At 53.3% G+C, this 14,602-nt stretch overlaps 1 protein-coding gene across 2 annotated transcripts in view; it reads right to left on the bottom strand.

Moving 5' to 3' along the window:
- Positions 1 to 324: 324 nt before the first annotated feature.
- The window catches only part of FAIM2 (Fas apoptotic inhibitory molecule 2), a 34,409-nt gene continuing 20,131 nt past the window's right edge, over positions 325 to 14,602 (bottom strand). For both annotated transcript variants that reach the window (XM_086713447.1, XM_086713448.1), the window contains one exon: positions 325 to 3,917. In XM_086713447.1, coding sequence (XP_086569573.1) covers positions 3,768 to 3,917 — 150 coding nt within the window. In that variant the 3' untranslated portion in view covers positions 325 to 3,767. The remainder of the gene's footprint in view (positions 3,918 to 14,602) is intronic.

Raw genomic sequence — 14,602 nt, 5'->3', positions numbered from 1 at the left:
ACAGATTTTGGGTCAAAATAAGGAAGCATCTTCTAACAGAACAATGCACAAAGGCTTCCCTGGAAGGTTCCCTATCTGGAGGCACCTCTGGTAGGGCTGTGACAGGTCCAGGGATCCCAAGAGCCTCTGCAAAGGGTATATACGGACAGGAAGATCAGTGTTTCTTTTTCCACATCAAGATAAATGTGGAGATTTAATTCACACTTAGCTATGCTGGGAGAAACAGCTCTGGTGTGAACTTTTCACATTGAATCTGAGTTAAACCTCACACACAGACTCCCCGGCCATCTGAGGCGATAAGCAAAAGGCAGGCCGAGGAAATGGTTCAGGTGTCATAATTTTATTCTTATCTCCTGTCAGTCACGGACCAGGAAGGTGAGGCCAGGGAAGGGAACAGGTGCGGACCCTGGGAAACTTGGAGGAGCTGAGGCCAAAAGGACTGTGTCTGGCGGTATGTCTGCCCTCAGTCACTTGGGAGAAAGCTCTGGCTGCCGGGTGGTGCAGGGTGGTGTCCAGCAGACAGGTGAACAGTGTCCCAGAGATGTGACGATGCTTGGACTAAAGGGATCAGTCGGAGGCCGAAGAGGAGAGAGGTCTGAGAAGAGCCGAGAGTGAAAACCAAATCCTGCCTGAAACAGGCCACACACAGTCCTTATGCTTCTTCCCTGCAGAACCAGACCCTGCTTTTCCTCAGGCGGCCACCGAGGGGCAGCAAAGGGCTTGTGTGAAATCCAGGCCCCCCCCCCCCCCCCCCCCCCCCATCGGGCGAGCTGATAGCTCCTGGACTTGTCCCCAGGAGGCTGAGGGAGCAACAGGCAGAGCCTTTTAACATACGGGTATCTGTTGGATCTTGACTCCCCTGAGATTCCTGGGCTTCCACGGGCAACACAGGAGCCACACATGCACCTGGGAATTGGGGCAGGAGTCCGGGGAATTCCCTGTGCCTCCCAGGCGCCCAGCTACAATCCCAGGAGAGGATCTCTTGATCTGTCTTCCTCCGACTTCATCACAGATGGTCAGATTCCTGGCTGCCTCCAGCTCTGTAAAATCCAACTACCCCTTCCTGGGCCCAGCCCCACCCCTGCCAAAAATGTATGGGGCCAGCGGTCTCTCCTCTCTGCAGCTTGTGGCACCTGGTCAGCTCAGGTTTCTCCTAATCCCACATTCCTGTAACACCTTCCCCCACCCCCTTCCTCCTTCCAAGCCCATCCAGGTGTTCTTGGGGCTCCTTCTGGCCTTGATGCAGCGGGGACGAGGGCACCGAGCCCTGACTCTGCTGCCAGCTCACTGTGTCCCGGATCCCTCCCAGGACCCAGAGCAGGAAACTGGACAGCACACGCTGCTTTGAGAATGCCAAGTTGCCCAGTCATGTTGTTTGTTGCTGAGGGCTTACCTCCTTCCCCAAGCTTTTGGAGCCCAGCCTTGGCTAAGCTTCTCAATCCTATTTCTGCAAAAACTGTCCCAGGAAGAGGAGGACTTGGACAGGAGGATTCTGGGAAACATGACCAAGGCCCAGGCTGAGAATAGCAGCCAAGGAGTGGGGGAGTGGCGCCTCTGGAGCTAGGACCAGAGCTCAGGAGAGGAAGTGAAGAAAGGTAGCAACTGCATAAAGAAGTCAGTGCAAGTAAGTGTTCTGGCACCTCTCTGGCCATGGTCTTCCATCTTGCTGATACAAAACTAATCACAGCTTAATACCATGAGCCCATCGGCAGTGAGGCCGTGACTCAAACCAGATTCCGGTTTCCCATCTTGTGCCCAGAAGGTGGCAACTACAAAGTACAAAATTTGGTGGTGGTAGTGGGGGGAGGGGGAGGCCAGGGGTGGCACTGAGGCCAACAAATCTTCAGAGCTGTCAGGGCCTGACTGCCCAGTCTCATTCCAGCCCCAACCTTGTCTGTCAGCTGTATGACCTTGGACTCGTTACCAGTCCCCGCAATCGCCTCAGCTTTTCCCTCTGCAGTCGGTATATGCAGGCTACTCCCTTTATAGGATTGTTTTCACGGACTGACTTAGACCAGCACAGAGTAGGCATCCCAGCCATGCTCCCAGTTGCCTTTGTCTCATCCAACACCACCATCTGTTCTTGGTTCCCTCTGTCCTCAAATACCCAAGGTGGAACAAAATTTCAAATGCTTCTGCAGTGTGTTTTGGAAGCTGGCAACAGGAAGGGCGGAGAGGGAAGAGTCAAAACAGACAGGTAACATACCTAGTCACTCCCTCCAAGAGCAAACAGAGCCCCCAGCACAGGGGAGAGAGGCGAGCCCTGGAGGGAGAGGCCAAGGGAAGGTGCAGGTATCTGAGCCTCCCTGACTCCACCCAGTAACTTTCCACTGGCCCAGAGTCGGCTGCTGGCTACACACTTCCCCCAGGTGTGGCCCCCTGGTCCCCTCCCCAGCAGGGCCTGCAGGGGGCCCGGTGGCTGACGCACACCCTGCCGGAGATCGCAGCCGCCTGGAGGCTGATAAGGAGACCCGACTTCATCACATGGGACCAGCTGGAGGGACTGGCCCTGGCTGTTAGCATCAGCTGAACAGCTTCCAGATTGGAGAGATAAGGAGATAAGGAATGGAGGGGGCTTAGGACTCCGGGCTGAATGGCCGGAGAAGCCAGGGGGAGGGACATGGGGACACTGCCAGCTGAGGCCTCAGGAGGCCTGGCAGCAGATGGGAGAGAGTTTAGGAAATAAGAAGGGCACAAAGGCCGTGGGGCAGGGCAGGATTCCCTCCCACGGGGGCTTGTTCAGCAGCTAGAATAACCCTCCCTCTCCAGGAACATCCAATCCTCTAGGGCCCAAGCACTCCACTCAGCCTCAGGCGTGGGGTCGGGGGCAGCCCAGGGGATCAAGAGAAGAGGATGTGGGAATATGGGTCTCAGTCCTGCCAACCTCAAACACCCCCAGGGAGATGAAGGTCTGGGTGAATGGGTGCTACTACAGAGCCCACACCTCTCGGCAGGCTGCCGACTCCCACCTCCCTTACAGCCCCAGGACAGGTAGGTCCCCACTTAGGAGCAGAGCCCCCTGTCCCCACCTCCTGCCCCAACAGTGCTCCATCATGGCCCAGGAAGCTAAACCAAGGCAAGTGCAGATGGCGCTGGTATCCTGTCCCTCTCCCATTGCCCTTGGCCCCAGGGCTCAAGTGCCGAGAACAAGCTGCTAGTCCCAAAGCTCAGAGAGGACTGGCAGTCTGGGACAACCATTTGGTCCCCCCACATCCCCCCACCCTGCAGAGCAGCCTCGCCTCATTGCCCAGCTGTCCTCCCACCCCCTTCCTTACAAGGGTCAGTGCCTGATCTAGAAGGAAAGAAGGGAGGAGTGGATTGGACACAGGACAGTGTGCCCCAAGGTCACACAGCTGTGGCAGTCTTAGGAGGAACTCTGGTGGGGTGCAGGCCTCAGTCAGGCTTCCTGGGGTCCCTTTCCCACATCTGGAATCCTGTCGGGCTCCTCCCACTCGTTCTGTGGGTCCTCAAACCCAGGGGAGCCTCCAGCCTTGACTGTCCACTTTGGGAGATATAACTGGGGGGAAGGGGCAGCACAGGGGATGGTGTGACCTCAGTTCCACAGGGCCCCTGGTGGTTGGGTACAAGCTGCAGAGGGTGAGGGTGTGAGTGTCGGGCTGAGGGGAGGCCACAGGATGGGCTGGCAGCTAGTTTTATATCTGGGCTTGCAGGAGCACAGGGAGGGTCAGAGGACCAGCAAGGGGACATTCTTTGAAGGAAGGAAGGAAGGAAGGAAGGAAGGAAGGAAGGAAGGAAGGAAGGGCTCCTCATTCCCGGTTGGTGCCAAAAAGCTGCAGGAAGAAGGTGAAGATGTAGATGATGTCTAGGTAAATGTTGAGGGCTCCAAAAATATACTCCTCAGGGCTCAGTGAGTGGCGTCGGTTACCCATCAGCAACTGGGTGTCAAATGCCAGGAACTGAGGGAAGGGGGAAAAGAGAGAAGTCAGAAAGTCCATCACTCTGCCACTGACCAAGGGGGCCCAGTGTCCCCACCCAGGCCCTCTCCGATTTTGTTACCATCATATACGGTTTGGCCACTCAGTGACCCTCCTGAAACAGCCCGAATCTGGAACTTTCCCAACACCTTCCATCTCTAATTAACACCTGTTTCCCAAGCACCTACTATGTGACAAGCACAGGGAAATAGTAAAGAACAAGACAGACAAGATCCCCAACCTCATAGAGCTTAGAGTCTGGAGGGGAACTAGTTATTAGTATGAGTGTAACCAAAGAGAAATGTGAAGTGCCACAGGGGGGTGGCCGGTAAAGAGGAACCCGACCCATGTGAGTTTGACAGTGAGCTTGGGAAGGCTTCCTGGAGGAGGGGACCTTCAAGCTGAGGCCTAGTCTTCTCACCATTGCTGCAGAGCCCTGCCCTTAGAAGATGAGTGAATGCTTCATGTAACAGTGAGGAGAAAACAGGTACTTCTTCTGTGTTTTGCAGAAATTAGCCCACTTAGTCCTAATAACGTTCCTTGAGTAGGGATTATTCCCAGAGGAAATCGAGGCCCAAAGATATTAAGTTCTCGCCTGAGGTTACACAGCTGGGAAGTAGCAAAGCGAGGATTTGAACCTGAGCAGGCCGGCACCAGGGCCCCCACGCTTAGCCATTCTGTTCCACTGTTCATGGGCAGCACCAGGGGTTAATGTGTCTCCTGCCAGGAAACACTTTCTCCCCAGGGCACCTTCTTGGCCTCATGGACCAGGAACAGTTATTCCCTTAGAGGCAGCTCCTCTCTGCCACCCTGCTGCCCCCTTACTAGACCTTCCTACTGTCGACACTGATTCTTACTCCTCCCACTTAGCTATTCTCTGGGGTCCAAGAATAGGAAGCAGAACAGCCGCTAGAAATGGCATATGACACTTCCCAGGCATGGTGTAGTTTTCTGGGAGAATGAAGCCAAAAAGTTCCACTAGCAACCCAAAGGTTATGAGCCACTGGTCGACCTGGGATTGGGATTCTTAAAATGCATTCACATTCTTGTTAACCGGGCTGTGCCCGGCTCTTCCGTAACTTGTGTGTGGAAGACCTGTGTTCCTTGGGTCCTCTGGAACGTTCATTAGGCAATAAATACGTGTAGGGCAAGAGTTGGTGCAAGCGATTTGCTGGCAGAGACAACACCATGTCTGCCTTCCGGGCTCACCGCTTAGTGGGGAACACTTCCAGACGATTGCAGTAAAACTCAGAGGGCACCTGGGGTGGCTCAGTCAGTTGAGCGTCAGACTCTTGATTTCAGCACAGGTCATAATCTCATGGCTTGTGGGATCGAGCCCCGCATCCGTCTCTGTGCTGTCAGTACAGAGATGCTCTCTCTCTCTCTCTGCTCCCCCCCCTTACTCTCTCTCTCTCAAACTAAATTTATAAACATTAACAAAAAAAGAAACCTTGGTAAATTCCATTATTAGGGCTGCTTGAGCAGGAGGAAGGTAGCCCAGGAGAAGTGACATTTTGCCTGGGCCTCGAAGGATGAGTAGGAGTTTGCTACACAGAGAAGGCATGGGGAGGCGCGGGCCATGGTATGAAAAGTGAGGAATTCGGTGTGGCAGAAGCAGTGGGGCAAAGGGACAGAGAGAAAGGGACTAGAGCTCAAGGGCCAGAAGCTCTAATACGGAACAGCTCCAGCATGGGGGGACATCAAGGCATGACCCCCTCAAAGGTGGGGGGGGGTGATTATGAGCACAGCCTTGGAAGTCTGCCCGACCTGGACTGCAGCCTCAACTCTGCTCCTCACTAGCTCTGGGACCCTGGGCAAGGCAGCCTCCCTGAGCCCCGGTCTGTTAAAGGGAGATGAGTGTGCTTGCCTCCTGAGGCCGTGAGAATAAGATAATGCACACCAAGTGGCTGGCACGGTGCCTGACACGTGGTACGAACTTAATGGACGTGAGCTATTAATGTGGCTTTATAGTTGTTACATGCAGAAGGAGGGGTGCCCCCTTGAGAACACGTGTATGCTGCTGCTGAGAGCCAGGTGTCTCCAACAGCTCATCCAGGAGGCGGAAATGTTACTAGGGGACGCTACGCAGCCTTAACAGAAGGAACGCGGAGAGCCACAGCCAGGGCTGAGGGGGGGTTGTGCCAGGCACGTCAGGCTCCCTGAGCTCAGCAGCGTTGAGGGAACGGTGCATGAGACCGCAGGACTGGAGTCGGACGGCTCGGGTTTGAGTGCCGGTTCCACCCCTCAGTAACCATCACCCACTTGACCTCAGTGTCCTCCTCTACCAAGTGGGACAGTAATAATGACCACACTATGGCATGGTTTTGAGGGTAAGTAGATGTATGCGGCCTCAACGCTTATTGTTCTTTCGTATCCTGTCACTTCGTTCTACTCGGCTCCTTCTGAATAGGATTCGGATTCTCACATAAATTTGCCCTCTAAAGAGAGAACACGCAAGGAGAGGGACCGACTTGAATGCTACAGGCTGCTTAGCAGTCATGCTGCCAGCATAAGTTAATAAATTGCTGATCTGGCTTATCAATCAGTGGCTTGCTTGGTTGATTTCTCAGAGCCTGGTCACCCCTGGGTGAGCTAATGAAATTGACTCTCTCAACCTAGAAGGCTCGGACCCAACCAGGTCTGGGGGTGGCTCCTCCAAGGAGCACCCACCCAGGAGGCCTCCTACAGCAGCCAGCAGGCTTTGCTCTTGGAAGGAAGAGGAATGAAGTGATTTCCGCCCCTGCCCTTGGCCTATAGCCACGGATGCTTATCTACGTGGTGCTCTCTGGGATAGCCTGCCCCAGATTCCAATGCCATTGCACCTGTCGCTGCAACCTCATGCCTGCGAGTCAGCTGCAGGCTTTCCCTCATTTAGTCCCACCAATATTTATTGAGCACCTACTATGTTCCAAGGAGCTTGTCTTCAGAGAATTGACAGTCTAATGAAAGCAAATTATCAGAGATTACATTATGAGCATGCATTCATTACAGGGGCAAGTAGCCCGATAATCTTGGGTGTTGGTAAGCATCGTTAACTAACGTTTTGGTTGGGAGTGGATATCTTGGTTATAGTTAACATCTGGCAGCTAAGATCTCAGCTGGTTTGACCGCTGACATCTGAAAGGACACAGGTACTTCCTAGAGTTGGTGGCCAGCTGAACACAAGAGGAGGAGCACGTGGGAGGAGGAGCATGGGTTAGGGGCAAGAGGCAGGAGTGGGACTAGGAGGCTATTAATTTACATCTGAGTTGCCCTTTCACACACTAATCCTTTATCTCATTTCTGTCGCCCAATATGCCCTGGGAGGTGGGAATTACTATCACTATTTTACATACAAGGAAAGGAGTCTCAGAGCCAGTGAGTGGCTTGCTGATGGTCATTTTTCTTCCGTGCCGGGGGACATCAAGGCATGACCCCCTCAAAGGTGGAGAGATGGGGGTGATTATGAGCACGGGCTTGGAAGTCCGCCTGACCTGGATTGCAGCCTCAACTCCGCTCCTCACTAGCTCTGGGACGCTGGGCAAGGTAGTGACCATCTGTCTCCTACTCTGATAGAGAAGCAGGCAGAGTGGGCTTGCCGGGGGAGGGGGCATGCACAGAGGGCAGAGGAGCCAAAGGCAAACTTTCCTGGCTCACCCTGTTGGCTGGGCCCCCTGGCCACACACTTGGCCTGACCCTGCTGTGTCCAGGACCTGGGCTTATGTCTCTTGTCCTCTCCTCCCAGAGGTGAGGCTGGGGGAGCCACGCCATGGAGAGGCCAGCTCAGAGCCAGCAACAAACAGGCACCGGATGCAAAACGCTGGCCTTACAATGTGTTGAGTCAGCATAAAAAAAATAGCTCGTGGACCATGTCCATCCTACAGAAATGCCAGCATGAGTGTGCAAAACAGCACGCCCAAGGCCATTTGCAGCAGCGCTGGTTCTAACAGTGAAATACTGGAAACCCTAAACTCTCAACTAGGGAATGGTTAAATAAACTATGGGCAGCAGCACCAAGGCAGAAACATCTCTGATATACGCTATTATTAGAAAAGAACAAGCTGCACAAAAATGTGCCTCATACGATCCCCTTTCTGTAATAACAACAACCCAAAAACTCACAAAACTATATGTCATACAAGCCTATATAGCAAATACCTATAAAATGCACGTAGAAAGGTCCAGAAGGAGACAACTGATCGCAGCACTTACCACTGGGCAAGGCAGCGAAGGACATGCAAATAGCATTTGCTTTATCTACATACTGTAAGATTTTAAAAACTGAAATATGTGAACAAATGTCTTCATATTTTATTTAATTAAAAAGTTTTATTTTTATTTCATTTTCTATTTTTAGGGAAAGAGAAAGCATGAGCAGGGGAAGAGGGGCAGAAGGAGAGAGAGAGTTTCAAGCAGGCTCCCTGCTCAGCATGGGAGCCCGACACAGGGCTCGATCCCACAATCCTGGGATCATGACCTGAGCCGAAATCAGGAGTCGGACGCTCAAACTACTGAGCCACCCAGGCGCCCCTAATAAGAAATTTTTAAAAGAGAGATTAAAGTAACATACAAAAAAGTTGCTGAACCTTCTGAGGAATCTGGGGCACAAAGCGTGTGAGGGACTTGCCCACCTCACACAGCCAAGAGGACAGCTCAGATCTTCTGACCTCAAATTCCGTTCTCCTTCCAGCATGTGACACTGCTCTGGGATCCGGGGTGTGTGTGTGTGTGTGTGTGTGTGTGTGTGTGTGTGTGTGTGTAGAAGGCTGGAAGAGGTGGAAAGAGAAGCACAGAGCTCAAGGCTAGCTGAGGCTTCCTGGGGGGCTACAGGGAGCACTGGGCCCATCTGGCCCTGCCACCACTTTCTGGGCTAGAGGGTGAGCCTGGGCTTCGAGGATTCTGTAGGAAGAGGCTGCCAGCCTCAAGCCCTGTGCCTTTAAAGGCTGGGATGCAGGACAGGGTGAGGGAGTAGGGGAGCAGAGGAGAGGCACTGAGTGGAGACCTGGGTCCATTTGTGGCCTGGTACCAACAGAAGTTATTTCTCTTGTCTTCACTGACCTGAGTGTCAAAAGTTTAAATGGTGCAGACAACGTCTGCACGAAGCTTACATCTTTGGGAGCACCTCTAGGCAGCCACTGAAGGAACAGGGTCTGGCAGGTGTGTGAGCCAGAAGGCCTGCCCCAGGATAAAAGGGGAGCAGTGTATGGAAGTATGTGGAAGAGCCCATGTGTGGTCCTCTGAGGTAGGGCATGAGTGTAATACGGTGCTTGAGAACATGGACTGGGGAGGGGCACGTGGGTGGCTCAGTCGGTTAAGCATCCAACTTCAGCTCAGGTCATGGTTCGTGGGTTCGAGCCCCGCATCGGGCTCTGTGCTGACAGTTCAGAGCCTGGAGCCTGCTTCAGATTCTGTGTGTCCCTCTCTTTCTGCCCCTCCCTTGCTCACGCTCTGTCTCTCTCTGTCTCAAAAATAAAGAAACATTAAAAAAAATTAAAAACAAAAAAAAAGAACATGGACTGGGGAGGTATGCCTGGGTGGCTTGGCCGGTTAAGCATCCGACTTCAGCTCAGGTCATGATCTCATAGTCTGGGGGTTCAAGCCCCTTGTCGGGCTCCGTTCTGACAACTCAGAGCCCGGAGCCTGCGTCGGATTCTGTGTCTCCCTCTTTTTCTGCCCCTCCCCCACTCATTCTCCCTCTCTCTCTCTCAAAAATAAATAAACATTAAAAAAAAAAGAACATAGATAGTCACACAGACCTGGGTTCAAATCTTGCAACTGACTACCACTAACAGGCAATATCATCGATTACTAATGATGCACCAGTCACTTTGTTAAGTGCTTTGCATATGTTAATTCACTTTCAAGTTACAACAACCTACATGGTGGGTACTATCATTACCTGCATTTTAGAGATAAGGAAACGGAAGCACAGGGAGGTTATATGATTTTATCAGTTCACACAGCTAGAATACGGCAGAGCATGGATTTGAACCCAAGTACTCTGCTCCAAAATTTGGTGCTCTGAGTTACAAGGTTAACATTTACGATAAGGGTAAAAGTTACCATGGTAGTGGAGAAACTATCAAGTTCCAAGTGCCAGGCTGTTTTCTTTTTTCCTTTCAGGTATTATCTTATTTAATTACGACCACGACTTTGTGGAATAGTTCATATTAGGCCCATTTTATTTATTTATTTATTTATTTAATTTTTTTTTTTCAACGTTTATTTATTTTTGGGACAGAGAGAGACAGAGCATGAACGGGGGAGGGGCAGAGAGAGAGGGAGACACAGAATCGGAAACAGGCTCCAGGCTCTGAGCCATCAGCCCAGAGCCTGACGCAGGGCTCGAACTCACAGACCGCGAGATGGTGACCTGGCTGAAGTCGGACGCTCAACCAACTGCGCCACCCAGGTGCCCCTATATTAGGCCCATTTTAAAGACGAAGCAGGTGAGGCACAGAGGAGTCAAGTAACCTGCCCAAGGTCACAGTGGTAAGAGGATGAGCTAGATCTTGAAAGTCATTTGGGTGGGGGTGCATGTGGCCACCTGGAGGACTCCCCTAGCCCTTCTCATAGCACCTCTTCCTGGTTCTGCTCTGCATCTGAGAGCAGTGACTCCTGCCCTCCCTGCCCCAGCATGCCAGTTAGACACTCCTCTGCCCAGCTCCTTACGGGGACTCTGAACCGTCCCTCCCTCAGTCCCCCACCCCTGGTGGTGGAGGGGGTGGAGCTGGGAGGAGGACTCCTTTCACTGTCTCCAGGTCAAGGTATTGGTTTGAAGGGCTTGGTTTGGGCAGGGCATGGGTTCCTGAGGAGGACTGCTTCAGGAAGTGAAACTGAGGTGGGTCCTGGGAGGGGGACACCTAGTGCACTTTCCCCCTGAAGGAGCAATTACCCGTCAACTTCGGAGGGTTCAGATGAGGCTGCAGGTGAGGTGTCAGGGCTGTTTTAGTGGTGGAGGGTGGGTAGCAGAACAGAGAAGGTTCTCACTAGATCTTTCAGGCTCACGTAAAAAACTGAGGTGAAAGAGCCTCTGAGCTCTGAATGAAATAAAGGTAAGTCTAAAATAAAATGATACCCCTGCCTTGGGTTTGCGTAGCCATTTTTGCTTTTCAAAGTGTTTCTCTAATTGTGAAGAAGGTAGGGCATATGTCACAGCCCTGAGTAAAAAAGCAGGGGTGGGGGCAAACAGGAGTCTCTTTCCAGAATCCTCCAGATGCTGTGGGGCTGGCCTAGGCCAGTCAGGGGAACATCAGGGACACAGATTCTCTGCTGGGGTTGGATGGAAGTAACTGCCGAAAGCCTGATCTCAAAGGTTGAGAAAGCCTCCCTGGGTTCTTCTGCTGTGCAGGAAGTCAAGCAGCAGGAACTCTCTGGCCTCTATTTTCCCACCTGTGAAATGGGACAGGGAGATAGAGTCGAAAGAATAGCTGGACTGAGAGTCAGGAAAATGGGGCTTTCATCCAGCTTGGCAGCTAACACTGTGTGTGTGTGTGTGTGTGTGTGTGTGTGTGTGTGTGTGTGTGTGGTTTATGAGGGTGCGTGTGGGGTGGGGAGCATGCTGTCTCAGGGCCTCAGCGCATATAGGTCCCTGCCAGCACTAAGGACTCACCTCAACCCTCCTTTCTTGCAGGGACTGAGGACAGAGGGCTGTATGTATCTTCCCCATGGGCAGGGGCCAACACCTACAAAGCATCTTCCTACCTCAGCTTCACTCATCCAAACACCATCAGGCGCTGAAGCATCCAGTACTGACCAACATACCTGTTCTTCCTGCCACCCTGTCCCCAACTCTGGCGCTCTGCCTGCAGTGGTCTTTTAACTGGTCTCTCAGGCTCTGGCCTACCCACACAGCTTCTGGCTAATCTTCCTTAAAACACAGAGACCGTGAGGGGCGCCTGGGTGGTTCAGTCGGTTAAGCGTCTGACTTCGCCTCAGGTCATGATCTCACAGTTCGTGAGTTCGAGCCCCCCGTTGGACCCTGTGCTGACAGCTCGGAGCCTGCAGCCTGCTTCGGATTCTGTGTCTCCCTCTCTCTCTGCCCCTCCCCCGCTCATGCTCAGTCTCTCAAAAACAAATAAACATTAAAACACACACACACACACACACACACAGACTGTGATGTTTTCTCAGGTCTCCAATCCATCCAGGCCAGGCAGGGGACAGTTCTGTTCGTATTGGGCTTGTCGCCTAATTTCCAAAGTCCCATGCTTAGTTTCTTTCCTAAGTCTCCTGGCTTGGCTTCCCGGTTTAGGTGGCTGGGAGATCCTAGCTTCCCCAAAGAAGGACTAGCTCTGAGGTAGAGCCACACAAGTACGGAGGCTCAGCCACAGCGGGAAACCTGCTGGCCAAGCCCTTGGCCCAACCCGCTCTCTCTCCCTGCCCCAACCCTCCTGCTCTGTCCCAGCCCCTCCACTTTGCCCCATCATCTCACCCAGCCAAGCCCTCATACTCCCCTGCCTGACTTTCCATGAGCCACTATAAAAAAAAGCACCGAAGGAGAGGGCACTAGTGGGGTCAGGAGGATAAGCCCTGAGGTACCTGCGGGCTGACTCACCCACTTCTACTGGCATTTGGGTCTGGTGCCCAGTGAGGGGTATGAGATAGGGGTGAGGCAGAAAACCCAAAGCCTCTTGAGAATGCACCAAGGCTGGATGGGTGAGGCCTAGGAGGGGCCTCTTCCTCAAGGCTGGACCTCGGCCCTAAGAAGCCTGGGCTCCCCACCCCTGATCTCGGCCTAGTCCAGCTCAGTGGCCCTGCCCTCACAGATGGTAGAGACTGTCAGAGAGGGGCTCAGGTATCTAGGAGAGAAAAACCATTTGAATTCTAACAGCCCTTCCAAGGCCCAGGCTGGGAGCATTGGGTGGGTCCTCGCTGGAGGTCTGGGGTCTCCTCTGAGGCTTCTCCCCTTTCTCACCCACCCTCCTTGTGGCAGCTGGGCAGGGATGCTCTGAGTGCGTCGCTGGGAGGGCCCCTCGTGGTGCTGAGAATTCTCCACAGGCTAGGGTGGGAGATGCCGGGATGGGCAGATGAAGAGACTGGGCGTGCTGGGTGCTGGGGATGGGTTGGAGCTAGGGGACCACAGCTTCCACAGGACAGAACTGATGCAGGAAGCAGGGTCAGATTGAGGTCAATGGCCTTCTGAGTTGGGGTTCATGGAAACACCCAGAGATTGTTCTTGTGGGGCTGGGCCTCTGATGGCCTCTGTCCACCTAAAACTCAGAGGAGGGAGGGCAGTGAATCCAGGGCCCTCCTCGGCTCTCCCCTACCCCAGGGGCCCCAGGGAACCTGTGCATGTCTTCCCTCCTTTGGTCCAGGTGAACAAGGTCAGGAGGTGGAGCTGGGGGATTCAGACCACGTGCTCCTGGCCATTGTTTACATAATCTGGAGGAGGAGCCCTAATGAGACATTAACAGCTAATTAGGCACTGTGGTTCCTCCTCCCCTGTGACTCACGAGCAACTGAGGCTTTCTTTCCCTGCTCTGACCAGCATCTCGGCCAGTCCTGGCCCCTCGGACACGCCTCTCAGGCACCTATTCGTTCCATAAACATCAAAGGGGTGCCAGGCACTGGGGATGCAGTAAAGTAACAAGCTAGACAAAAACCCCTGCCCTCAAGGAATTTACATTCTGCTGGAGGGAGACCATCAACAAACAAGTCAGAAAAAAAGGATGAACAGTGCTGTGGCGAGAAATAAAGCAGGGAGGAGGAGTAGGCAGTGTGTGCGTGCGTGTGTGCTCAGTCACACAGGATTGTAAATCAAGCGAACACTTGAAGGAGGGGACACAGGGAGCTGTGAGTGGATCCGAGAGGACAGATGGAGGCATCTGCAGGTGGAGAGGCCCCGGGCTGGGAGTGAGCCTGCTGTGCTCAGGGGCAGCAAGGAGGTGCACATGGCTGCACCAGAGCGGGCGGTGGGGGGCATGGGAGGAGGTGAGGTCAGGGAGGACCTGCAGGCCCAGGAAGTCATCCCTGGAGGCCCAGCAGAGGAACCATGTGACCTCATTCACACTTAACAGGATCAACCCGAGCTGCTGCACTGAGCACACACTGTGGGGGCCACGCCAGTGGGAGGCCACGGCGGCAATTCAAGAGGGGGCCATGAAGGTGGAGACAAGTGGTCAAATTCTGCCTAGAAGGTGGGGCCAATAGAATTTGCTATAGGGCCAGAAGTGGGGTGTGAGGAGAGCGGAGGAGTGGAGGATGTCAGCAGGGCGTTTGACTTGAATGACTGGAAGGACAGAGTTGCCATTTACAGAGATGGAGAAAAGGCTGTGGGAGAAGCAGGGGTTCAGTGAGAGCAGGTGCTCAGTTTCAGACATATTAGGTTTGGGGTGCCTATTAGGTTTCCAAATGCAGATACTGAGTGGACAATAGGAAATTCGAATCTGGAATTCTGGGCTGGAGATCAACTGTAGGGCCATCAGCATAAACGATGGTATTCAAAGCCTTGAGAGGATCCTGACTTGAAAGATCCTGTAGAGAGTGAGCGTAGAAAGAGAGGAGTTGATGGCCCTATGGCCCTCGGTGTGAGCAGGGGGACAGGAGAAAGACAGGACAGCTGGTGGCCAAGATGCCCAGGGAAGAAGATGCTTCTGGGTGGAGGAATGAGCAACTGTATCAAACAGGCTGAGGGTCTGGCAAGATGAGGGCTGAGAAATGACCACTGCTGACCCTGCTGAGAGCAT

Source organism: Puma concolor, chromosome B4 (assembly GCF_028749965.1).
Source record: "Puma concolor isolate L17-30 chromosome B4, mPumCon1.1.hap2, whole genome shotgun sequence".
NCBI lineage: Eukaryota > Metazoa > Chordata > Mammalia > Carnivora > Felidae > Puma > Puma concolor.
Note: the sequence above shows the minus strand (reverse complement) of the source record. Positions and strands in the feature narration are given on the sequence as shown.